The following is a 27,578-nucleotide window of genomic DNA, read 5'->3' as shown; positions in this document are numbered from 1 at the left end:
TTTGAGCTTTCCAATGGTTTGTTCTGATTGACTAAAGACTCACTAAATCTGCAGACTAACTAGTGCTAGGCACCCAGCAGTGAAGAGAATGAATTGTAACTGATATCCCACATAGGCAATATATTGGCTTTGTAGTGCACTGCAGACATTGTTCTATTGAGTTGTGGAGTATAGTGGTGTTATAATGGCGGTAATAGATCTGCGAGGGAAAGTGATTCTGTTCTCTGACTCCCATGGCCATAACCTCAGTATTGTACAACAGTGTTCACAGTCTATCATCCCCCACACTGTTGAAATAGAAAGACTCAAAACACCATCGTTGTGTCGTAAAAGCATGAAAAGTAGTGCACCTAAACTGAGATCTGGTGTGATGATACAATGAATGTACTTCAAAACAGAATGGAAGTACTCTGAAACACCCAAAGTGGCTCTTCAATCTGAATCATTGTGTTTTTTAGAGAGTGTTGTGAAATCCCTTTCTGGTGTTTCAGTGCATGTAAAAGGCAGCACCAAACACTAAAATAAATGTCTCTCAATGCTTTTTAAATTGCATATGATTTATAGCATAAATATTGATTGATTGTAAATATGGAATGCTCTGTCAATATTTTCATTAAGATTTTAAAGAAGACACTGGGAATGTATACTTTTCCTAAGGTAGACTTTGGCACTAATTATAGGCTACAGTTTCCAGGCAACTTTGTGAGATTATAAATCATGTTACAATCAAAATGTTTAGGGTTATGTACGTTATAGCAGAGGTAACATTCATAAAGTGGGCCTTCATCACTGGTATTCTTGTGAGAAGGTGGATGTGAACCCGGTTATCCTGCTTGTCAAAACCCTGCCTTAGTTCACTCAGCCAGTCTTCCAGGTTGAGCACAACTAAACTGTTGTGCTGAACCACACTTGTTACACTGAGCACATGGGGCCTCATTCAGACTTGACATAAGTAGACTTAACATGGACTGAATAAATGTTTAACTAAAGTCCATTTTTTAAATTGATTCATTCCACGTTAAATCAACTTATCTTAAGTCTGAAAAGGGCCTAGGGAGAATTTTCATTTAAAGGCAAAATGATTAAAGGCAAAATGTAAACTTCAGACATCGTGCTTCTGTAATGTTCAGAATCCCCCCAGTCTGAGGCATGGAGGAAGATGGAGGGCATTCATGGCAGGTTTGCCCTCTAGCATGGGCAAGTATAAAAACAAGTTTGCAGGCACCTCCCCTGTATTTAGGTCCTTCACCAACTCAGACAGGTGAGAGCACACCAAATGCTCAGCTGAAACAACCCAAGAAAGCATGGGGCAATGAAAACGTGAGAACAAAATGTTATCACATTGAAGAACGAAACAGAAAAGGAATTCAGTTAATAAAAACATTTGTTTCGTGTAACATTTCAGCCCCACATGCTAATAGTCCAAGTAAAACAGCTACTTTGATTCATCGATCTGTTTTCTTTTTATATATTTTTTTATTTCACCTGTATTTAACCAGGTAGGATAGTTGAGAACAAGTTCTCATTTGCAACTGCGACCTGGCCAAGATAAAGCAAAGCAGTTCGACACATACAACAACACAGAGTTACACATGGAATAAACAAACATACAAGAAAAATTTAGAAAAATCTATATACAGCATGTGCAAATGAGGTATTATAAGAGAGGTAAGGCAATAAATAGGCCATGGTGGCAAAGTAATTTCAATATAGCAATTAAACACTGGAATGGTAGGATGTGCAGAAGATGAATGTGCAAGTTGAGATACTGGGGTGCAAAGGAGCAAGATAAATAAATAAATACAGTATGGGGATGAGGAAGATTGGATGGGCTATTTACAGATGAGCTATGTACAGGTGCAGTGATCTGTGAGCTGCTCTGACAGCTCTTGACGTTACGTGTGCTGTAGTTAACTGACACGTAATATATTTGCACCTGTCGTGCACTTAATTTTTTATGCAAACGAAGGCCTGCTTTTTAGTTAAGACTAGCTTCGTGAGTTGTATCTACTGTTTTGATGTATACCACACATGCTATATGGTAAACTAATTAGCCTCTGCCATTTTAGCCTGCTCTAGCTTTGGCCTACCACCTGACATTCATATTGGAATCTTGACTCTATATTTGCATAGCTTAATCACATATTATTTTTACATATTGTTATTTATATTTAATAATTGTATTTGTACTGCAATGTATTAATATTATAGCATTTGATATCCTAATGATGCATTTATGTACATTCATTATTGCTTGTCATTATTATTAGCCATTTCTGTTTCCCTGCAGAAAAACACCGGCTGGCCAATCCTAACCACAGCCAGGATCACAGACTAATGCCAACTCAACTGTCAATCATATCCTCTAACTCAACTGTGATTCTATTCATATGTACAGCCTTCCATGTACCATCACCTTAATATAAAGACTCAGGTTAGGACATTTTTTTAAATTTTTTTTTATTTTTTTATTTCACCTTTATTTAACCAGGTAGGCTAGTTGAGAACAAGTTCTCATTTGCAACTGCGACCTGGCCAAGATAAAGCATAGCAGTGTGAACAGACAACAACACAGAGTTACACATGGAGTAAACAATAAACAAGTCAATAACATGGTAGGAAAAAGAGAATCTATATACAATGTGTGCAAAAGGCATGAGGTAGGCAATAAATCGAATAATTACAATTTAGCAGATTAACACTGGAGTGATAAATCATCAGATGATCATGTGCAAGAAGAGATACTGGTGTGCAAAAGAGCAGAAAAGTAAATAAATAAAAGCAGTATGGGGGTAAGGTAGGTAAATTGGGTGGGTAGTTTACAGATGGACTATGTACAGCTGCAGCGATCGGTTAGCTGCTCGGATAGCAGATTTTTAAAGTTGTTGAGGGAGATAAAAGTCTCCAACTTCAGAGATTTTTGCAATTCGTTCCAGTCGCAGGCAGCAGAGAACATTAGCATAATGGATGACTGGTGGATTGCATAGAGACGGGACTGAAGTTTTGTATGACTGCTACTGCTAACATTAGCAGTCATTGCCTGTATTTTTTTATTCCATGAATGTGAAATATAATGCCACATTTCTGTTGATTTTGGTAGAATATGATAAATACCTTACAGATCAATGTAAAATTGTTAAAGACCTGTTAATGTTTTGTTGTCATTTGATCATTTGAAAATAAGAAAGCATTTGAAGCTTCAATCTCGCCTTGAAAAACACATTTTGTACTCATTATTATCCTGGACAAACTTATTAACAAAACTGTATTTTCTCGTGTCCTTTGTTTGAGCATAATACTGTCCATTTGACCTTTTGGAATTGCTAATGAGGCATTTGTCAGCACACCATATTTGAGCAGGGACTCCCATTCACAGTATTTGGGAACACCAGAAGAAGGGATCTAATTCTGCACTAGACAGGACTCGAAACACCAGAAGAAGGGATCTTATTTTGCACTAGACAGGACTCAAAATGCCAGAAGAAGGGATCTAATTCTGCACTAGACAGGACTCGAAACACCAGAAGGGATCTAATTCTGCACTAGACAGGACTCGAAACACCAGAAGAAGGGATCTAATTCTACACTAGACAGGACTAGAAATGCCAGAAGAAGGGATCTAATTCTGCACTAGACAGGACTCGAAACACCAGAAGAAGGGATCTAATTCTGCACTAGACAGGACTCGAAACACCGGATGAAGGGATCTAATTCTGTACTACAGGACTCAAAACACCAGAAGAAGGAATCTAATTCTGCACTAGACAGGACTCGAAACACCAGAAGAAGGGGTCTAATTCTGCACTAGACAGGACTCGAAATGCCAGTGTTTTCAACCTTTTCTGCGTTTGTGTTCCCAGTCGCTGGCAAGGTGCTGCGCAACTCTTGATTAAGTGCTTTACAACACACCATGTCATGTTTCAGAACACCTCAGGATGAATGTTTCAGTACACCTTAAATCTGTCCCAATACCCTCAGAACCATGTGTTTCAATACTCCAGCAAAGTCAAGGTTTCGTTTCTAAGGTGGTGGCTGCTCAGTTGCCACTAGTTTTTGTGTTATAGAGCACTTCATTTTAACAGTGCACAACCATTTGACCTTTTTGTAAAAAATAAAATACATAGTCACTCACTAGATCCCTAAAGTGCATTCCATCAATGCACATCACAAGATGTTGGTAGCACCTTAATTGGGGACAAAGGGCTCTGGGTAATTACTGCCCAGGAATGGTATCAAACATATGGTTTCCATGCCATTCCATTTGCTCCGTTCCGGCCATTATTATGAGCCGTTCTCCCCTCAGCAGCCTCACTGATGTAATGTACTTTAGGAATAGCTTAATAATTTTTTTTCTATCATTTTACATTTTAGTCATTTAGCAGACGCTCTTATCCAGAGCGACTTACAGTAGAGTGCATACATTTTATTACATTTCACATACTGAGACAAGGATATCCCTACCGGCCAAACCCTCCCTAACCCGGACGACGCTATGCCAATTGTGCGTCGCCCCACGGACCTCCCGGTTGTGGCCGGCTGCGACAGAGCCTGGGCGCGAACCCAGCCCAGCCTGGGCGCGAACCCAGAGACTCTGGTGGCGCAGCTAGCACTGCGATGCAGTGCCCTAGACCACTGCGCCACCCGGGAGGCCTTCTATGTTCTAAGAATTACTGGTCCATTCTCATGGTCAACATGTTCTCAGTCAAATCACATGGTAGAGTTAATAGAGCTAAGTACATTCTACAGATTTATTTATTTATTTTTATTTTACCGTTATTTTACCAGGTAAGTTGACTGAGAACACGTTCTCATTTGCAGCAACGACCTGGGGAATAGTTACAGGGGAGAGGAGGGGGATGAATGAGCCAATTGTAAACTGGGGATTATTAGGTGACCATGATGGTTTGAGGGCCAGATATGGTGATAGGCCTAATAAAAACAGTAGAGCTACTCACCAAGCACAATGGCCAGCATCTGCGTAGCCTTCTTCTCCCTGTTCTGCATGCTCCTGACTCGATGTTGTTGTTGGCCTGTCAGGGACTGGGAGTGGGGGGCGGGACGGAGTGCCGTGTGAATGCGTCCATTGGACAGCTCTTTGACCTCGCAGCTCCTCCGCACAGGAATACGCTCTTTCTCTTTGGCCAGCGCTTCCTCGGCGCGGTCGTGCTCAGTGCGGCCGCAGGAGGCGTGGCTGATGCTGCAGTAGTTCTGGATGTCCACCGGGGGCAGCAGAGTGTTCTCCACAGGGGCCGTCCGGGGACGCTTACGCCGCAGACACCCTGACAGGAGGTGAGCTTTAGGGGGCCCTGCCGACTCTATACTCTCCTGAAAGGAACACAGTCAGTCACATCTGAAGGTGCTGAGCAATGCCCTTACTGTTGATCTGGTCCATAGGCAAGAATACTGTTGATTAAATCAAATCAAATTTTATTTGTCACATGCGCCAAATACAACAGGGGTAGACTTTACAGTGAAATGCTTACTTACAAGCCCTTAACCAACAATGCACTTTTAAGAAACCCCCCCCAAAAAGTAAGAGCTAAGAATAACAAATAATTAAAGAGCAGCAGTAAAATAACAATAGTGGGGCTATATACAGGGGGTACCGGTACAGAGTCAATGTGCGGGGGCACCGGTGTCGAGGTAATATGTACATGTAGATAGAGTTATTAAAATGATTATGCAGCATAGAAGGGCGGAGGGGGGCAATGCAAATAGTCTGTGTAGCCATTTGATTAGATGTTCAGGAGTCTTATGGCTTGGGAGTAGAAGCCGTTTAGAAGCCTCTTGGGCCTAGACTTGACCCTCCGGTACCGCTTGCCATGTGGTAGTAGAGAGAACAGTCTATGACTAGGGTAGCTGGAGTCTTTGACAATTTTTAGGGCCTTCCTCTGACACCGCCTGGTATAGAGGTCCTGGATGGCAGGAAGCTTGGCGTACGCACTACCCTCTGTAGTGCCTTGCGGTCGGAGGCCGAGCAGTTGCCATACCAGGCAGTGATGCAACCCTTAGGATGCTCTCGATAGTGCAGCTGTAAAACCTTTTGAGGATCTGAGGACCCATGCCAAATCTTTTCAGTCTCCCGAGGGGGAATAGGTTTTGTCGTGCCCTCTTCACGGCTGTCTTGGTGTGCTTGGACAATGTTAGTTTGTTGGTGATGTGGACGCCAAGGAACTTGAAGCTCTCAACCTGCTCCACTACAGCCCCGTCGATGAAAAGGGGTGCGTGCTCATCCTCCTTTTCCTGTAGTCCACAATCAACTCCTTTGTCTTGATCACATTGAGGGAGAGGTTGTTGTCCTTGCACCACACGGTCAGGTCTCTGATCTCCTCCCTATAGGCTGTCTCATTGTTGTCGGTGACCCACTGTTGTGTCATCGGCAAACTTAATGATGGTGATGGAGTCGTGCCTGGCCGTGCAGTCATGAGTGAACAGGGAGTACAGGAGGGGACTGAGCATGCACACCTGAGGGGCCCCTGTGTTGAGGATCAGTGTGGCGGTTGTGTTGTTACCTACTCTTACCACCTGGGGGCAGCCCGTCAGGAAGTCCAGGATCCAGTTGCACAGCAAGGTTTTTAGTCCCAGGGTGCTTATCTTAGTGATGAGCTTTGAGGCCACTACGGTGTTGAACGCTGAGCTGTAGTCAATGAATAGCATTCTCACATAGGTGTTCCTTTTGTCCAGGTGAGAAAGGGCAGTGTGGAGTGCAATCTCTATTGCATCATCTGTGGATCTGTTGGGGCGGCATGCAAATTGGAGTGGGTCTAGGGTTTCTGGGATAAGGGTGTCGATGTGAGCCATGACCAGCCTTTCAAAGCACTTCATGGCTACAGACGTGAGTGCTACGGGTCGATAGTCATTTAGGCAGGTTACCTTTGTGTTATTGGGCACAGGGACTATGGTGGTCTGCTTGAAACATGTTAGTATTAAAGACTCAGACAGAGAGAGGTTGAAAATGTCTGTGACGACACTTGCCAGTTGGTCAGCGCATGCTCGGAGTACACGTCCTGGTAATCCGCCTGGCCCAGCGGCCTTGTGAATGTTGACCTGTTTAAAGGTCTTACTGGCTGCGGAGAGCGTGATCACACAGTCGTCCAAAACAGCTGATACTTTCATGCATGTTTCAGTGTTTCTTGCCTCAACGTGAGCATAGAAGTTATTTAGCTCGTCTGGTAGGCTTGTGTCACTGGGCAGCTCTCAGCTGTGCTTCCCTTTGTAGTCTGTAATAGTTTGCAAGCCCTGCCACATCCGACAAGCGTTGGATCCGGTGTAGTAAGATTCAATCTTAGTCCTGTATTGAAGCTTTGCCTGTTTGATGGTTTTTGTCGGAGGGCATAGCAGGATTTCTTATAAGCTTCCGGGTTAGAGTCCTGCTCATTGAAAGCGGCAGCTCTACCCTTCAGCTCAGTGCGAATGTTGCCTGTAATCCATGGCATCTGGTTGGGGTATGTAAGTACAGTCACTGTGGGAACGACATCATCGATAGACTTATTGATGAAGCCATTGATTGAGGTGGTGTACTCCTCAATGCCATCGGAAGAAGTCCGGAACATATTCCCGTCTGTGCTAGCAAATTAGTCATGTAGTTTAACTTCTTGTGGGCAGTGGCCAGCATTTTCACTTTTGGAAAAATAGTAGATTTGGATAGAAAACACTCTGAAGTTTCTAAAACTGTTTGAACCATATCTGTGAGAATAATAGAACTTATGTAGCAGGCAAAACCCTGAGGACAAACCATTCAGAATTTTAATTTTTTTGATGTCACTGTCTTTTCAATAAGGTATCTTAGAGACACCAGATTTCTAATGGACTTGCTTGCAGTTCCTACGGCTTCCACTGGATGTCACCAGTCCTTGGAAATTGGTTGAGGTTATTCCTTTGTGTACTGAAGAAGTAGGGCTATCGTAAATGAGGGTCACATGAAGTACATTTTTGGAGAGAGCCACGTTACGGAAAAAGTTGCGTCAGTTTGTTTTCTTTTGTATTGGACACAGATCATCCAGTCTTCAAATTGATCGATTATTAACGTTTAAAAATACCTAACGTTGTATTACAAAATTAGTTTGAAATGTTTTGGTAAAGTTTACATGTAACTTTTGATATATTTTGTAGAGAAGTGGCGATAGTTGGAAGCTGTGTTTTTCTGGATGAAACGGTCCAAATAAATGGACATTTTGGATATGTATCGACGGAATTAATCGAACAAAATGACCATTTGTGATGTTTATGGGACATATTGGAGTGCCAACAAAAGAATTTCGTCAAAGGTAAGGCATGATTTATATTTTATTTCTGCGTTTTGTGTCGTGCTTGCAGTGTTGAAATATGCTACTCTGTTTGTTTACTGTTGTGCTGTCACCAGATAATAGCATCTTATGCTTTCGCCGAAAAGCCTTTTTGAAATCTGACATGTTGGCTGGATTTACAATGAGTGTAGCTTTAATTTGGTATCTGTTTGATTTTTATATCATGTTATTTGAATATGGCGCGTTGTATTTTCCCTGGCTATTGGCCGGTGGGACGTTTGCGTCCCACCTGCTCCAGAGAGGTTAACATCTGCTTCATCTGACCACTTTTTTATAGACCAAGTGACTGGTGCATCCTGCTTTCATTTTTGCTTGTAAGCAGGAATCAGGAGGATAGAATTATGGTCAGATTTGCCAAATGGAGGGCGAGGGAGATCTTTGTACACGACTCTGTGTGTGGTGTAAAGGTGGTCTAGAGTTTTTTTCCCTCTGGTTGCACATTTAACATGCTGATAGAAATTTGGTAAAACTGTTTTCAGTTTCCTTGCATTAAAGTCCCTGGCCACTAGGAGCACCGCCTCTGGATGAGTATTTTCCTGTTTGCTTATGGTGGTATACAGCTCATTGAGTGCGGTTTTAGTGCCAGCATTTGTCTGTGGTGGTATGTAGACAGCTACGAAAAATACAGCTAATCATGAGATACTCTACCTGTTGTCTACAAATATACACAGGCCACTGCCCCGTGTCTTACCAGAGGCTGCTGTTCTATCCTGCCGATAGTGTCATGTTTTGTCTTTGATCATCATGTCTTGTCCCTGTGCTTCCCTCTGCTGGTCTTATTAGGTTCTTTCTCTCTTTCTATTTCTCTCTCTCCTCCTCCCTCTTTCCCTCTCCCGCTCTCTCTCTCTATCGTTCCGTTCTTGCTCCCAGCTGTTTCTCATTCTCCTAACGACCTCATTTACTCTTTCACACCTGTCCCCTATTTTGCCCTCTGATTAGAGTCCCTATTTCTCCCTCTGTTTTCCGCTTCTGTCTTTGTCGGATTCTTGTTTGAGGTTAGCTGCTCTGTGTCCTTGTTCCGCCCTGTTGTGTTTTTGCATTTGTCAGATGCTGCGTGTGAGCAGGTGTCTATGTCAGCTACGGTCTGTGCCTTCCTGAAGCGACCTGCAGTCTGGGGTCGCGTCTCCAGTCGTTCCTCTCTACTGACAAGAGGTTTTCAGTTTCCTGTTTTGGATTACCTTTGATATATCCAGGAACATCATTGTTTGTTTAAAACTGGAATAAAGACTCTGTTTCTATTACGTCGCTTTTGGGTCCTCCTTCATCAGCATAACAGAAGAATCCGACCAAGAATGGACCCAGCGACTACGGATTCTCTCAACACTGCCGTCAAGATCCAGGGAGCAATGCTCGGCAGACACGAGCAGGAATTGTCTGCTGCTCGTCATGCCGTTGAGACCCTGGCCGCTCAGGTCTCCGATCTCTCAGGACAGTTTCAGAGTCTTCGTCTCGTACCACAAGCTACTTCCTGGTCTTCCGAGTCTCCGGAACCTAGGGTTAATAATCCACCATGTTACTCTGGGCAGCCCACTGAGTGTCGCTCCTTTCTCACCCAGTGTGATATTGTGTTCTCTCTCCAGCCCAACACATACTCTGGAGAGAGAGCGCGGATCGCTTACGTCATATCACTCCTTACTGGTCGGGCTCGGGAGTGGGGCACAGCTATCTGGGAGGCAAGGGCTGAGTGTTCTAAAGTTTATCAGAACTTTAAGGAGGAGATGATACGGGTCTTTGATCGTTCAGTTTTTGGGAAGGAGGCTTCCAGGGGTCTGGCTTCCCTATGTCAAGGTGATCGATCCATAACGGATTACTCTATAGAGTTTCGAACTCTTGCTGCATCCAGTGACTGGAACGAGCCGGCGTTGCTCGCTCGTTTTCTGGAGGGACTCCACGCTGAGGTTAAGGATGAGATTCTCTCCCGGGAGGTTCCTTCCAGCGTGGACTCTTTGATTGCACTCGCCATCCGCATAGAACGACGGGTAGATCTTCGTCACCGAGCTCGTGGAAGAGAGCTCGCGTTAACGGGGTTTCCCTTCTCCGCATCTCAACCATCTCCTTCCATCGGCTCAGAGACTGAGCCCATGCAGCTGGGAGGTATTCACATCTCGACTAAGGAGAGGGAACGGAGAATCACCAACCGCCTTTGCTTCTATTGCGGTTCTGCTGGACATTTTGTCATGTCATGTCCAGTTAAAGGCCAGAGCTCATCAGTAAGCGGAGGGCTACGGGTGAGCGCTACTACTCAGGTCTCTCCATCAAGATCCTGTACTACCTTGTCGGTCCATCTACGCTGGACCGGGTCGGCTGCTTCCTGCAGTGCCTTGATAGACTCTGGGGCTGAGGGTTGTTTTATGGACGAAGCATGGGCTCGGAAACATGACATTCCTCTCAGACAGTTAGGGAGGCTCACACCCATGTTCGCCTTAGATGGTAGTCCTCTCCCCAGTATCAGATGTGAGACACTACCTTTAACCCTCACAGTATCTGGTAACCATAGTGAGACCATTTCTTTTTTGATTTTTTGTTCACCTGTTACACCTGTTGTTTTGGGTCATCCCTGGCTAGTATGTCATAATCCTTCTATTAATTGGTCTAGTAATTCTATCCTATCCTGGAACGTTTCTTGTCATGTGAAGTGTTTAATGTCTGCTATCCCTCCTGTTTCTTCTGTCCCCTCTACTCAGGAGGAGCCTGGTGATGTGACAGGAGTGCCGGAGGAATATCATGATCTACGCACGGTCTTCAGTCAGTCCAGAGCCAACTCTCTTCCTCCTCACCGGTCGTATGATTGTTGTATTGATCTCCTTCCGGGGGACCACTCCCCCTCGGGGTAGATTATTCTCTCTGTCGGCTTCCGAACGTAAGGCTCTCGAGGATTATCTGTCTGCTGAAGGCATTCAGATGGATCCCGCTAAGGTCCAGGCTGTCAGCGATTGGCCCGTTCCTAAGTCACGTGTCGAGTTACAGCGCTTTCTCGGTTTCGCTAATTTCTATCGGCGTTTCATTCGTAATTTCGGTCAAGTGGCTGCTCCTCTCACAGCTCTGACTTCTGTCAAGTCTTGCTTTAAGTGGTCCGGTTCCGCCCAGGGAGCTTTTGATCTCCTCAAGAAGCGTTTTACATCCGCCCCTATCCTTGTTACTCCTGACGTCACTAAACAATTCATTGTCGAGGTTGACGCTTCAGAGGTGGGCGTGGGAGCCATTCTGTCCCAGCGCTTCCAGTCTGACGATAAGGTCCATCCTTGCGCTTACTTTTCTCATCGCTTGTCGCCATCGGAACGCAACTATGATGTGGGTAACCGCGAACTGCTCGCCATCCGCTTAGCCTTAGGCGAATGGCGACAGTGGTTGGAGGGGGCGACCGTTCCTTTTGTCGTTTGGACTGACCATAAGAACCTTGAGTACATCCGTTCTGCCAAACGACTTAATGCACGTCAAGCTCGTTGGGCGTTGTTTTTCGCTCATTTCGAGTTCGAGATTTCCTATCGTCCGGGAAATAAGAACACCAAGCCTGATGCTTTATCCCGTCTCTTTAGTTCTCCAGTGGTTTCTACCGAACCCGAGGGGATTCTTCCTGAAGGGCGTGTTGTCGGGTTGACTGTCTGGGGAATTGAGAGACAGGTAAAGCAAGCACTCACTCACACTGCGTCGCCGCGCGCTTGTCCTAGTAACCTTCTGTTCGTTCCTGTCTCTACTCGTCTGGCTGTTCTTCAGTGGGCTCATTCTGCCAAGTTAGCTGGCCACCCCGGCGTTCGGGGTACGCTTGCTACTATTCGCCAGCGGTTTTGGTGGCCTACTCAGGAGCGGGACACGCGCCGTTTTGTGGCTGCTAGTTCGGACTGCGCGCAGACTAAGTCAGGTAACTCTCCTCCTGCCGGTCGTCTTAGACCGCTTCCCATTCCTTCTCGACCATGTTCTCAGATCGCCTTAGACTTTATTACCGGTCTGCCTTCGTCTGCGGGGAGGACTGTGAGAGCCGCCAATAAACGTAGGATTAAGAGTCCTAGGTATTGTCGCGGTCAGAGAGTGTGGCTTTCCACTCGTAACCTTTCCCTTACGACAGCTTCTCGCAAGTTGACTCCGCGGTTCATTGGTCCGTTCCGTGTCTCTCAGGTCGTTAATCCTGTCGCTGTGCGACTGCTTCTTCCGCGACATCTTCGTCGCGTCCACCCTGTCTTCCATGTCTCTTGTGTCAAGCCTGTTCTTCGCGCCCCAGTTCGTCTTCCCTCCCCCCCCTCCCGTCCTTGTCGAGGGCGCTCCTATTTACAAGGAACGGAGGATCATGGACATGCGTTCTCAGGGACGTGGTCACCAGTACTTAGTGGATTGGGAGGGTTACGGTCCTGAGGAGAGGAGTTGGGTTCCATCTCGGGACGTGCTGGACCGTTCGTTGATTGATGATTTCCTTCGTCGCCGCCAGGGTTCCTCCTCGAGTGCGCCAGGAGGCGCTTGGTGAGTGGGGGGGTACTGTCATGTTTTGTCTTTGATCATCATGTCTTGTCCCTGTGCTTCCCTCTGCTGGTCTTATTAGGTTAGAGTGTATAACCCAACAGCTGTATGTTATTAATGTCGTCGTTCAGCCACGACTCGGTGAAACATAAGATATTACAGTTTTTAATGTCCCGTTGGTAGAATATACGTGCTTTCAGTTCGTCCCATTTATTTTCCAGCGATTGAACATTGTCTAACAGTACGGATGGCAAACGCAGATTAGCCACTCGTCGCCTGATCCTCACAAGGCACTCCGATCTCTCACGGAAATCTCAGTTTCTTTCTCCAGCAAATGACAGGGATGAGGGCCTGTTCAGGTTTTTAGATTATATCCTTCCTGACTCATTAAAGAAAAATTATTAGTCTAATTCTTGGTGAGTAATTGCTGTTCTGATGTACAGAAGCTCTTTTCACAAGAGACGGTAGCAGAAACATTACGTACAAAATAAGTTACAAACAATGCGAAAATAGGAACAAAATAGCATAGTGGGTTAAGAGTCGATAAAACGGCAGTCATCCTCTCCGGCGCCATCTTCGCCATGATCTGGTCCATAGACAACCATACTGTTGATCAGGGCCCGGTTTTCCAAAAGCATAAGTTCATAAGCATAAGATCATTTTATAGGTTCTAAGATTAACTTAGCCTTAAGATGCTTTTGGGAAACCGGCCCTGGTCCAAAGACAACCCCTTGTCTGATATTTAGATGCAGCTGTTCACTTTCACATTTCCCCTATAATAAGGGATTGATTCAGACCTGGGACACCAGCTGACCTGACTCTCTGACATTTATTCATGATTCCACATGTGTCCTGATTTCCGCCCTGTCAGGGACCTTCCTGTTCCTCATGTTTCCGCCTGTCAGTCTAAACTTGCGTATAACAGCCGAGCCTCGCAGCACTGTTTACAGGGGGGAATTAAAGCTTGTCATTTGCTCCATCTTTGAAGTCATTTGTGGATTGGTGTGACAAATAAAGGGCTAGCACAGACTAATGACATGGACACACGCAGGCACACACACCCACACCCACACATACACGCCCACCCACCCACCCACACATACACACACACACACACACACGCCCACCCACACACCACACACACACCACACACACCCACACTCACACCCACACACCCACACTCACACGCCCACCCACACACACCCACACACCCACACACACACACACACACACACACACACACACACACACACACACACACACACACACACACACACACACACACACACACACACACAAACTGCTCTTTCTTACCACTTTGATCCTGATGGGGGACAGGTCTCTGTTCTCCTTGGGGGACTCCTCCTGCAGACACTTCTCCTGGGAGAGAGAGATGAAGGGAGAGAGAGATACAAATGATGACTGACTCATCCTTCAACAGGTAAACAGACATGTGGTAAGAGAGAGGGAGAGAGAGATGGGGAGAGGAGGGAGAGAGGGGTGGCAGAGAGGAAATATCACATCTGACTCACCCTTCAAAGGGAAACAACTTTTTTCCAGCAGTCAGCACCCTCCCATCCCCCCACCCATCCATCCAAAACCCACCCATCCCCCCCCATCCATCCACCCACCCATCCATCCATCCATCCATCTAGTAGCTGTTAACTAAACCGCCTGTGTCACAGGGCCGTCCAACAACTTAAACCGGATTCTCAATATCTTTGCCTGCTGTGTTGCTGATGATCTTGAGGTAAACTCTGCTTGACTCTAATAAAATTAGAAGGTGAGAAAAAAACTACATTCTTTAATACAAAAATAAAGACGGGCTCTTGTCTCCATATCAAATGTTGCTCCAGTTAGCTGGAACTAAACCCTGTTCTAACATTCCCAAACAGCACTCTACTCCGTTAGTTCCCTCATCCCAGATTTCTCCTGGAATGTGAGCTGACTAAACAACCATCCCATAATGAATATGATCCACACCTGGGGTTAAAGACTGGAAATGATCCCACAATCCGCCACTCAAATGAAGGATTTGATTTCATAACCCGCATGTCACTAATACAATCCGAGTTATTTGACTTCCCTCCAGATGGTGTTGCTTGGTTACTAAGACAATTATCTGGTAACAATTGGCACTTTTTGGAACAAAAAATTATTTAATGGACTATTTTACTGAATTCCAAATAACAAAATAGTCATTTGTTTAGAGTTATCATGTAATTACCATTTGTTTGACAATGTGATTTCTAAGTACATTGAACAAAAATATAAACGCAACATAAAGTGTTGGTCCCATGTTTCATGAGCACAGAGTAATGACATGGACGCACGCAGGCCCGCCCGCAGGTGCACCTTGTGCGGGGGACAATTTAAGGCCACTTTAAAATTAGCAGGTTTGTCACACAACACAATGCCACAGATGTCTCTACTTTTGAGGGAGCTGACTGCAGGAATGTCCACCAGAGCTGTTGCCAGATCATTTAATGTTAATTTCTCTACCATAAGCTGCCTCCAACGTCGTTTTAGAGAATTTGGCAGTACGTCCAACCGGCCTCACAACCTCAGACCATGTATAACCATGCCAGCCCAGGAACGCCACATGCGTTTTCCCAAGCCCTTTTGTGGGAGAAAACTCATTCTGATTGGCTGGGCCTGGCTCCCAAGTGGGTGGGCCTATGCCCTCCAAGGCCCACAATTGGCTGCACCCCTGCTCAGTCATGTGAAATCCATATACTAGGGTCTAATTAATTAATTTCCATTGACTGATTTTCTGATATGAACTTATCTTGAAATTGTTGCATGTTGCATTTATATTTTTGTTAAGTATAGGTCAAAAATAGACTGTAACATAGTGTGTCCTACAATCTTTCCACCTGCTACCGTCACATCATGGACATGACCTTAGTCACCTCTAGCGTAACGTAAATGATCCTGAAACCTCTAGCGTAACGTAAATGACCCTGAAACCTCTAGTGTAACGTAAATTACCCTGAAACCTCTAGTGTAACGTAAATGACCCTGAAACCTCTAGCGTAACGTAAATGATCCTGAAACCTCTAGCGTAACGTAAATGACCCTGAAACCTCTAGTGTAACGTAAATGACCCTGAAACCTCTAGTGTAACGTAAATGACCCTGAAACCTCTAGTGTAACGTAAATGACCCTGAAACCTCGAGTGTAACGTAAATGACCCTGAAACCTCGAGTGTAACGTAAATGACCCTGAAACCTCTAGTGTAACGTAAATGACCCTGAAACCTCGAGTGTAACGTAAATGACCCTGAAACCTCGAGTGTAACGTAAATGACCCTGAAACCTCGAGTGTAACGTAAATGACCCTGAAACCTCGAGTGTAACACAAATGACCCTGAAACCTCGAGTGTAACGTAAATGACCCTGAAACCTCGAGTGTAACGTAAATGACCCTGAAACCTCGAGTGTAACGTAAATGACCCTGAAACCTCGAGTGTAACGTAAATGACCCTGAAACCTCTAGTGTAACGTAAATGACCCTGAAACCTCGAGTGTAACGTAAATGACCCTGAAACCTCTAGTGTAACGTAAATGACCCTGAAACCTCGAGTGTAACGTAAATGACCCTGAAACCTCTAGTGTAACGTAAATGACCCTGAAATCTTGAGTGTAACGTAAATTACCCTGAAACCTCTGGTGTAACGAAAATGACCCTGAAACCTCTAGTGCACAGGTGTCAAACTCATTCCACGGGGGGCCGAGTGTACGGGTTTTCGCTCCTCCCTTGTACTTGATTGATGAATTAACATCACTAATTAGTTAGGAACTCCCCACACCTGGTTGTCTAGGGCTTTATTGAAAGGAAAAACCAAAAACCTGCAGACACTAGGCCCTCCGTGGAATGAGTTTGACACCCCTGCTCTAGTGTAACGTAAATGACCCTGAAATCTTGAGTGTAACGTAAATTACCCTGAAATCTTGAGTGTAACGTAAATTACCCTGAAACCTCTAGTGTAACGTAAATGACCCTGAAACCTCGAGTGTAACGTAAATTACCCAGAAACCTCTAGTGTAACGTAAATGACCCTGAAACCTCGAGTGTAATGTAAATGACCCTGAAACCTCTGGCGTAACGTAAATGACCCTGAAACCTCTGGCGTAACGTAAATGACCCTGAAACCTCTAGTGCAACGTAAATGACCCTGAAACCTCGAGTGTAACGTAAATGACCCTGAAACCTCGAGTGTAACGTAAATGACCCTGAAACCTCGAGTGTAACGTAAATGACCCTGAAACCTCGAGTGTAACGTAAATGACCCTGAAACCTCTAGTGTAACGTAAATGACCCTGAAACCTCGAGTGTAACGTAAATGACCCTGAAACCTCTAGTGTAACGTAAATGACCCTGAAATCTTGAGTGTAACGTAAATTACCCTGAAATCTTGAGTGTAACGTAAATTACCCAGAAACCTCTAGTGCAACGTAAATGACCCTGAAACCTCTAGTGTAACGTAAATGACCCTGAAACCTCAAGTGTAACGAAAATGACCCTGAAACCTCGAGTGTAACGGAAATGACCCTGAAACTGACTGATCGTGACTGCAATGATCAAAGAAACTCCCCAAGCCTACGGCTCCTCAGATCCCACCTTATCATATAACCTGAACTGAGAGGTGAATAGAACTGAGCCTGTTCAACTCTCACATCACAGATACATTCCCCTATCTACATCACATGGCGCCAGGCCACCTAGACAGCAGAGCGGAGCTCACAACAGCTCCTTGGAGAGGTATTATCATTGTCACTCCTGTAACTACGCCAACCTAATATCTGGATAATCGCCACACTCCGTTTCCATGGCAATTGTGCACGTTTTATACAATGGCGGTGGACATTGACATCACCATGACAGATGCCACTTGTGACATTGGCTATTCATGAGTGAAATGTTGACGTGAGCTTCACATTGAGCTTGCTATCTTTTCTATAAGGAAACCCTTACATTTGACATTTTACCAGACGCTCTTATCCAGAACGACTTACAGGAGCAATTAGGGTTAAGTGCCTTGCTCAAGGGCACATTGGCAGATTTTTCACCTAGTTGTCTTGGGTATTCGAACCGGCGACCTTTCAGTTACAGGCCCAACACTCTTAACTGCTAGGCTGATGCATGCATATGTGTTTGTGTGTGTGCGTTGTATGAGAGTGAATGCACTCACTTCCATGTTCATTTGCACAGTCACTGTGGGACCATATGGCTGTGTTCTCACCGCGGAGGGCTGGGCCGAACCTGGCTGGACCTTCCCGCTGCTGGCCTGGCGGAAGGCGATCCTCTTCCTCCTCTTCCTGAGGAAGACGTAGATGCGGATGTACACCAGCAGGGTGACGATGAAGGGCAGGTAGAAGGACACCACCGACGAGTAGATGACAAAGTCAGGGTTGGAGATGGAGCACACCGTCGGGTCGTCTGAGAGAGGAAGAAGAAAACCACGGTGAGGAGAAAACCACTATGTTCAAATGACTAAACAATACACATCAACAACACGTCTCTTTTAGCACCGCTCGTACGGCCTTCTAGCAAGATAACTGTAGTAAGTGTCATCTGTTATTGACACACTTCATTTAAAAATGTTTGATACACATTGGTAAAATGCTACCTGCTCAAACCAGGTAGCATTGACACATTTAGTTAAATCTCCACTTAAGTCCATGGGTTGAGAAGCCTTCCATACTCTGAAAATTGGCCCGTTTCTATTAGTGGCATTGACCCCTTGATGTGGAGTATGCAAATTGCATGTTAGCTCTGTGTTCATTCGGACGTGATTGAACAGTGTTTGCTCCGGATCAATAGTGCATACTTCACCACACAAGGACCCTAGGAGGGAGACTGACTGACTGAGACTGGAGCTCCTCTCCTTCCCAGCCTAGTACTACAACCAAACCCTGACTGGAGCTCCTCTCCTTCCCAGCATAGTACTACAACCAAACCCTGACTGGAGCTCCTCTCCTTCCCAGCATAGTACTACAACCAAACCCTGACTGGAGCTCCTCTCCTTCCCAAACCCTGACTGGAGCTCCTCTCCTTCCCAGCCTAGTACTACAACCAAACCCTGACTGGAGCTCCTCTCCTTCCCAGCCTAGTACTACAACCAAACCCTGACTGGAGCTCCTCTCCTTCCCAGCATAGTACTACAACCAAACCCTGACTGGAGCTCCTCTCCTTCCCAAACCCTGACTGGAGCTCCTCTCCTTCCCAGCCTAGTACTACAACCAAACCCTGACTGGAGCTCCTCTCCTTCCCAGCCTAGTACTACAACCAAACCCTGACAGGAGCTCCTCTCCTTCCCAACCTAGTACTACAACCAAACTCTGACTGGAGCCCCTCTCCTTCCCAGCCTAGTACTACAACCAAACCCTGACTGGAGCTCCTCTCCTTCCCAGCCTAGTACTACTACCAAACCCTGACTGGAGCTCCTCTCCTTCCCAGCCTAGTACTAGAACCAAACCCTGACAGGAGCTCCTCTCCTTCCCAGCCTAGTACTAGAACCAAACCCTGACTGGAGCTCCTCTCCTTTCCAACCTAGTACTACGACCAAACCCTGACAGGAGCTCCTCTCCTTCCCAACCTAGTACTACAACCAAACCCTGACTGGAGCTCCTCTCCTTCCCAGCCTAGTACTACAACCAAACCCTGACTGGAGCTCCTCTCCTTCCCAGCCTAGTACTACTACCAAACCCTGACTGTAGCTCCTCTCCTTCCCAGCCTAGTACTACAACCAAACCCTGACTGGAGCTCCTCTCCTTCCCAGCCTAGTACTAGAACCAAACCCTGACAGGAGCTCCTCTCCTTCCCAGCCTAGTACTAGAACCAAACCCTGACTGGAGCTCCTCTCCTTCCCAACCTAGTACTACGACCAAACCCTGACTGGAGCTCCTCTCCTTCCCAGTCTAGTACTACGACCAAACCCTGACTGGAGCTCCTCTCCTTCCCAACCTAGTACTACGACCAAACCCTGACTGGAGCTCCTCTCCTTCCCAACCTAGTACTACAACCAAACCCTGACTGGAGCTCCTCTCCTTCCCAGCCTAGTACTACAACCAAACCCTGACTGGAGCTCCTCTCCTTCCCAGCCTAGTACTACAACCAAACCCTGACTGGAGCTCCTCTCCTTCCCAGCCTAGTACTACTACCAAACCCTGACTGGAGCTCCTCTCCTTCCCAACCTAGTACTACAACCAAACCCTGACTGGAGCTCCTCTCCTTCCCAGCCTAGTACTACAACCAAACCCTGACTGGAGCTCCTCTCCTTCCCAGCCTAGTACTACAACCAAACCCTGACTGGAGCTCCTCTCCTTCCCAGCCTAGTACTACAACCAAACCCTGACTGGAGCTCCTCTCCTTCCCAGCCTAGTACTACAACCAAACCCTGACTGGAGCTCCTCTCCTTCCCAGCCTAGTACTACAACCAAACCCTGACTGGAGCTCCTCTCCTTCCCAGCCTAGTACTAGAACCAAACCCTGACTGGAGCTCCTCTCCTTCCCAGCCTAGTACTACAACCAAACTCTGACTGGAGCTCCTCTCCTTCCCAGCCTAGTACTACAACCAAACCCTGACTGGAGCTCCTCTCCTTCCCAGCCTAGTACTACAACCAAACCCTGACTGGAGCTCCTCTCCTTCCCAGCCTAGTACTACAACCAAACCCTGACTGGAGCTCCTCTCCTTCCCAGCCTAGTACTACAACCAAACCCTGACTGGAGCTCCTCTCCTTCCCAGCCTAGTACTACAACCAAACCCTGACAGGAGCTCCTCTCCTTCCCAACCTAGTACTACGACCAAACCCTGACTGGAGCTCCTCTCCTTCCCATTCTAGTACTACAACCAAACCCTGACTGGAGCTCCTCTCCTTCCCAACCTAGTACTACGACCAAACCCTGACTGGAGCTCCTCTCCTTCCCAAACCCTGACTGGAGCTCCTCTCCTTCCCAGCCTAGTACTACAACCAAACCCTGACAGGAGCTCCTCTCCTTCCCAGCCTAGTACTACGACCAAACCCTGACTGGAGCTCCTCTCCTTCCCAGCCTAGTACTACAACCAAACCCTGACTGGAGCTCCTCTCCTTCCCAGCCTAGTACTAGAACCAAACCCTGACAGGAGCTCCTCTCCTTCCCAGCCTAGTACTAGAACCAAACCCTGACTGGAGCTCCTCTCCTTCCCAGCCTAGTACTAGAACCAAACCCTGACTGGAGCTCCTCTCCTTCCCAGCCTAGTACTACTACCAAACCCTGACAGGAGCTCCTCTCCTTCCCAGCCTAGTACTAGAACCAAACCCTGACTGGAGCTCCTCTCCTTCCCAGCCTAGTACTACAACCAAACCCTGACAGGAGCTCCTCTCCTTCCCAGCCTAGTACTAGAACCAAACTCTGACTGGAGCTCCTCTCCTTCCCAGCCTAGTACTACAACCAAACTCTGACTGGAGCCCCTCTCCTTCCCAGCCTAGTACTACAACCAAACTCTGACTGGAGCTCCTCTCCTTCCCAGCCTAGTACTACAACCAAACCATGACTGGAGCTAAGCAAGTCCCCTGTTCTGGTGTAGTTCACCTTTGGGGTCTAATATCTCACCTGTTCTTAAACTGTGAAGTCTAATATCTCACCTGGTCTTAACCTGTGAAGTCTAATATCTCACCTGTTCTTCACCTGTGAAGTCTAATATCTCACCTGTTCTGTGGTGTCTGTATAGCAGTATTGAACAGAATTCTACTTCCATTACCTAATCTTTGAAAGTGTGTCTCATCTGTTCCGTTGCCTGTTGCCTATTCCAAAATCAGTCTCAATAGCCACAACGGCCTCGACATGTCCTGTAGTTGTCTATAAGGACTGGATGGGCGAAAGCAATGTGGTGGTAACACTCCCAAGCCAACCAGAGGGTTTGGTGGCGCAGCTACCATATTATACCCATCCGATCCTTCCAGATCTATGAGGAAGTAGTACAGGGTTATAGGGCCTTGCTGGCTAGGGGTTCATTTCAAACTGGGCATCCATCTCATCTACACTGGCGTGTCTGACATAAGCAAAGGGGGTGTGGGTGCGTCTCACCTGTACTCACGTGTCTCACCTGATGTGTTGAATCCGAACAGAAGGGGGCAGGAGACAGCGAAGGCCAGGATCCACACTGTCGCGATCATGGCCGAGACCCGCTTCCTGGAGCTGTGTGTGGTGTTGTAGAGGACAGGCATCACCACCGCTGTGTACCTGGACATGGATCACACAGACAATTTGTAAGAGGGAGAAGCCAAAGAAGTTGGACAAGTTAGAGGAAGAAACATAAGGGGGAGAAAAAAAGTTTGTAAAAGACAGAGGCCAAAAAAGTTTGTAAAAGACATAGGCCAAAAAAGTTTGATAAATTAGAAGCTAACAGAAAGAGAAGGAAGCCCTAAGACTGTGATGTCAAGATCCACAATGGAACAGCAAATGAAGAGCTTTTATATTGAAACTGTTTTGTAATTACTCAATTTGACTATTCAGCAATATGACCAGTAAAGCTTTGATTAAAACCTGTATCAACCTTGTGTTATATGCCAATAATGTGTAATGAGCATGTGCAAACAGAGAGAGTAGAGGCGGTGACAGAGAGGGAGCAGTAATTAAGGGGCAAACCGATTCAGACACTGATGAGACAACACGTTTCACTACAACCAGCTTACTGCCATCACCATTGTTTAACCACATCAACGTAATTATTCATTTTCTTCTCACGCCAAACGTAAAGGGGTGAGGAGGAAAGGGAAATGGAAAGGGGGATACCTAGTCAGTTGTACAACTGAATGCATTCAACTAAAATGTGTCTTCTGCATTTAACCCAACCGCTCTGAATCAGAGAGGTGCGGAGAGCTGCCTTAATCGACATCCACGACTTCGGCGCCCGGGGTACAGTGGGTTAACTGCCTTGCTCAGGGGCAGAACAACAGATTTTTACCATGTCAGCTCAGGGATTTGATCCAGCTTACCTTTCGAGGTATGGTAACATAGCACAAAAACACGAGAGAAACAATCAGAGGCTAAAAATAATACTATCCCATTTTCTCTCTCTTACTCTCTATCTCCCTCTCTTCGTGTCTTTTTGCTAATTTTCAAGCTGATCCTAGGACAGGTCAAAAAATAATGTGTGGAAAACAATTTGACAGAACTAGATGACAACAGTGAAGAAGCATTGGGCAAGAGGAATGGGAGCTCTTCAGAACACTTCAGGGGTTGATCCCTGTGGAACTCTGACCCCTGGGCATGCACCATCACATTATCAATCAGGTTCATACTCTTGGTTTCTCTTAATATATTTTCTTACTAAACACCATAAACTATGGGACATTATGAATGCCCTGCATTTACTGCAAATGCATTGCAATACGGCTGTATTTTTGTGCTTTGAAAGGCACTCTATCAAATGCCCAAAACATACAGTACCAGTCAAAAGTTTGGACTCATTCAAGGGTTTTTCTTTATTTGTACTATTTTTTACATTGTAGAATAATAGGGAAGACATCAAAACTATGAAATAACAAATATGGAATTGAGATTCTTCAAAGTAGCCACCCTTTGTCTTGATGACAGCTTTGCACACTGAGGTAGTCACCTCGAATGCATTTCAATTAACAGGTGTGCCTTCTTAAAAGTTCATTTGTAGAATTTCTTTCCTTCTTAATGTGTTTGAGCCAATCAGTTGTGTTGTGACAAGGTAGGGGTGGTATACAGAAGATAGCCCTATTGGTAAAAGACCAAGTCCATATTATGAAAAGAACAGCTCAAATAAGCAAAGAGTAACGACAGTCCATCATTACTTTAAGACATGAAGGTCAGTCATTTCGGAAAATGTCAAGAACTTTTAAAGTTTCTTCAAGTGCAGTCGCAAAAACAATCAAGTGCTATGATGAAACTGGCTCTCATGAGGACCATCACAGGAAAGGAAGACCCAGAGTTACCTCTGCTGCAGAAGATAGGTTCATTAGAGTTACTAGCATCAGAAATTGCAGCTCAAATACATGCTTCACAGAGTTCAAATAACAGACACATCTCAACATCAACTGTTCAGAGGAGACTGCGTGAATCAGGTCTTCATGGTTGAATTGCTGCAAAGAAACCACTACTAAAGGACACCAATAATAAGAAGAGACTTGCTTGGGCCATGAAACATGAGCAATGGACATTATTAGACCGGTGGAATTCTGTCCTTTGGTCTGATGAGTCCAAATTTGACCGCCATGTCTTTGTGAGATGCAGAGTAGGTGAACGGATGATCTCTGCATGTGTGGTTCTGTTGGAAGACTGTTGGAAAAGCATTACAGGTGAAGCTGGTTGAGAGAATGCCAAGAGTGTGCATAGCTGTCATCAAGGCAAAATGTGGCTACTTTGAATAATCTCAAATATAAAATATATTTTGATTTGTTTAACACTTTTTTGGTTACTACATGATTCCATATGTGTTATTTCATAGTTTTGATGTCCTCAAAATTATTCTACAATGTAGAAAATAGTAAAAAATTAAGAAAAACACTTGAATGAGTAGGTGTGTCCAAACTTTTGACTGGTAGTGTATATGCCCCCAGTTGCAGGGTCTATTCTCTCTGGGGAAAAAATACATGATAATAATAAAGTTGCAATGTTTCCTGGGAGAGCAATGATAAATCATTGGGACCGCCGCTGTACAGCATCATTACAATACATACAGTGTACACATGATGCACACTGGACATTTAAACAGACCATATCTCTCTCTCTCTCTGTGTTTCTCTCTCTCTCTGTTTCTCTCTCTCTCTGTTTCTCTCTCTCTGTTTCTTTCTCTGTTTCTCTCTCTGTTTCTCTCTCTGTTTCTCTCTCTCTCTCTCTCTCTCTCTCTCTCTCTCTCTCTCTCGCTCTCATACACACAAACCAATGTTCAAACGGCCGCACGCATTGTCGTGGCAGAATCAGATATAGCTAAGTAACATAGATAGATAAGATGTTATTTTCATCATATGCTTGTGAGATACTTGTCATTGAATCTTCTGAGCTAGGGATTAGTAACTTGGGGCCAGAGAGGGGAGAGGTCAGGCTTGTCTTCATATGTCAATATATCTGTTAAACCATGTGGTGCTATGTAGAATATCAGAAAGGGAGGAGGACAGAATGGAACATTGTTTTCTTATGGGAACTTTGTTTGTAACTATTCCTAAACCATGGGATGGAGTTATTAATTGGGAAACCAGTTAGTTATCTCATACAATGTCTGTACGCCAGTCACTCCCTACTTTTCTCATAGGGGGAAGGAGTTTGGCCGTGTTTGGAACCATTGTATGTCCCCTCTGAGGTTGCCCTTATCTTGACCTAGTATTTGACCTAAGGGGCTCACTGTCTGATTTTGAGTTTATCCAGGTTTCGGAGTATCTAGAAATGACTATTGATATATGCCATTGGATGAGGTAATGTTTTGGTAGACAGGGAAGTATCAAGCATGAGATTGAAATCTTGTCTTGGGAGATCAAACTGAACGATGATTTATAGCTGATGCTGTCTAGCGATAGGATACTCCTCTTTCGGGTAAAGGATTCTTTGTAAGTTGAGAGGGGTGTATCTTGGCTATGAATGAAACTAAGAATTGTTTTGTAAGGACTCTCAGAGAATTCATTTATAGACACTGAATTGATCTGAGAGTCAAAAAGGGCTTTGGTGAAGCTTGTATATATATTAAAAATTGAATATATAATTTAACTCTGACTTGTGTGTGGTTGGCTCTCTCTCTCTCTCTTTATTGAGTAATACAGGAAATTACCACGACAGCATGCATACAAACATCCTTCACACCGAGGTGTTAATGATTCACCTGTCAGGACTAAGCTGCTAATCAGTGATTCTCAGTACAAAGGCACACACCTACAGAGAATAACCATACGCCTTCACTCTAAACAAACAAAACAAAACACACACACACACACACACACACACACACACACACACACAATGTATTCTGGCCCCTGTTTTCCTATTTATTTGATGGTTAAGAGCATGTTGTGCCCAATGGTCGTGTGGGTTCAGCCCCCACAGAGTTGTTAAATATGAACCATAACGTGAGCTGGAAAACTAAGCAAATAAATAATGTACTTACCCAATGCACATCAACAGTAAACACGATGAAGTATTTGACAATATCATACAGCATGCTAACCTAGAGGGTACAGGCACCTCCATACTGCAAATGCACATAACAAGGGGATCAGAGCCAGCAAAGGTTTATGAATGCAATGTTTCTCGTGAGAGAGTTTATAATCAAATATTTAAAGGCACACACACTTCAATCCTACTGTATATGTCCATTTCAACACACTTTCAAAACAACAACAAATAACTCAAGACAAGCACACACACTATCTCTTACACACACGCTCACAAACAAACACACAGACACACAACTAGCCCCTTACCTGTCGATGCTGATAGCACACAGGTTGAGAATGCTGGCAGTACACATCATGACATCCAGGGTGACAAAGACGTTACAGTACATCCTGCTGAAGAGCCACGCCCCTCCGACCACCTGAACAGGAAACACAGGGTCACATGACACACATTCAAACAGCTTCATCATCAATATCAATCATCATCATTCATAAACACACACATCAAATATATGATTCTCTCTCTGTCTCTCTCCCCTCCACAATACAGCATGATCGAGAGAAAAAAACCTCACACACAGTTCAATTATGCCCTCACATTCACACCCTCCACAAGGACAATTACACACTCCCAGTTCCTGCCGCCTCAGCCAGGCAGATAGTACTGCTCAGACAGGCCTTCCCTTAGGCACTATAATACGTGGTAACAACTGTCTGACAGAGATGTGTTCTGAGCTGCATCACCTGACTGCTGGATCTCCTGGTCTTAGATGGGAACACACACAATCACACCCATCCACATGCACCCTTCCTCTCCTTATGGGGTCCAGTCAAACACCCTATGTGACGCTCAGCAGTCAGCAGTCCCTCCCCAGTCAGTACCCTCCCCTCCAGCAGTCAATACCCTCCCTCCCTCCCTCCTCAACCCAACCCTGGTACCCCCCACCCAGGTGGACCCTCGCCTCTAAATACCCTCCCTCCCCATCCCTGGTCCCCCCCCCCCTCCACCCAGGTGGACCCTCACCTCCAGGTAGACAGCCCAGGGCATGACCAGCGACGCCACCAGCAGGTCAGCTACAGCCAGGCTCACCACCAGGTAGTTGGTGGTGGTCTGGAGGGACCTCTCCCGCACCACAGCCAGACACACCAGCACGTTGCCAAACATGATGGCCAGGATGAGTAGGGAATACAGCATGGCGTAGTAGTTACGCTCTGTATCCTCCTCCCAACCACCAGAGGAATTCCCATGGAGGAGGTCTTCCCGAATCCCTTCCGAGTCATTCCAGAAGAAGCGTTCAGAGACGCTAAACATTGCCATGGAGACGTCTCGGTGACATGGGAGAGGGGCTGGGTGAGAGACCTGTATGGGAGAGAGGGACAGGGATGGAGCTGGTCCCATTACAACCACTAAGAGAAAGATCCATACACATCATATGAGATGTACTCCCCATAGGGAAACCCTGAGTCACATCACGTTCTATTCTGATACATCACCATGATCAAGATCTACCCTCAGAGGCCAGTTTATTAGGTACACCACCCCGTTCACGAAAAGGGTTGTTCCTACAGACGTGGCCGTGGCTTGCTATATAAAGCAGGCAGACAGGCATCGAGGAATTCAGTTACTGTTTGACTGAACGTTAGAATGGGCAAAACAAGTGACCTAAGCGACTCTGAGCGTGGTATGATCATCGGTGCCAGG

The 27,578-nt window shown here is 45.6% G+C and overlaps 1 protein-coding gene across 1 annotated transcript in view; it reads right to left on the bottom strand.

Moving 5' to 3' along the window:
* The window catches only part of LOC129859089 (D(3) dopamine receptor-like), a 36,562-nt gene extending 9,196 nt beyond the window's left edge, over positions 1 to 27,366 (bottom strand). The window contains exons 1-6 of the mRNA XM_055928457.1: positions 26,901 to 27,366; positions 26,183 to 26,295; positions 21,838 to 21,983; positions 17,950 to 18,197; positions 14,070 to 14,135; positions 4,956 to 5,325 (exon numbers count right to left, since the gene is read on the bottom strand). Of these exons, the coding sequence (XP_055784432.1) occupies positions 4,956 to 5,325; positions 14,070 to 14,135; positions 17,950 to 18,197; positions 21,838 to 21,983; positions 26,183 to 26,295; positions 26,901 to 27,275 (1,318 nt within the window). The 5' untranslated portion in view covers positions 27,276 to 27,366. The remainder of the gene's footprint in view (positions 1 to 4,955; positions 5,326 to 14,069; positions 14,136 to 17,949; positions 18,198 to 21,837; positions 21,984 to 26,182; positions 26,296 to 26,900) is intronic.
* Positions 27,367 to 27,578: the final 212 nt, after the last annotated feature.

The sequence above is a fragment of the Salvelinus fontinalis genome, chromosome 7, assembly GCF_029448725.1.
Source record: "Salvelinus fontinalis isolate EN_2023a chromosome 7, ASM2944872v1, whole genome shotgun sequence".
Taxonomy (NCBI): Eukaryota; Metazoa; Chordata; class Actinopteri; order Salmoniformes; family Salmonidae; genus Salvelinus; species Salvelinus fontinalis.
This window is presented reverse-complemented; position numbering and strand designations above follow the sequence as displayed.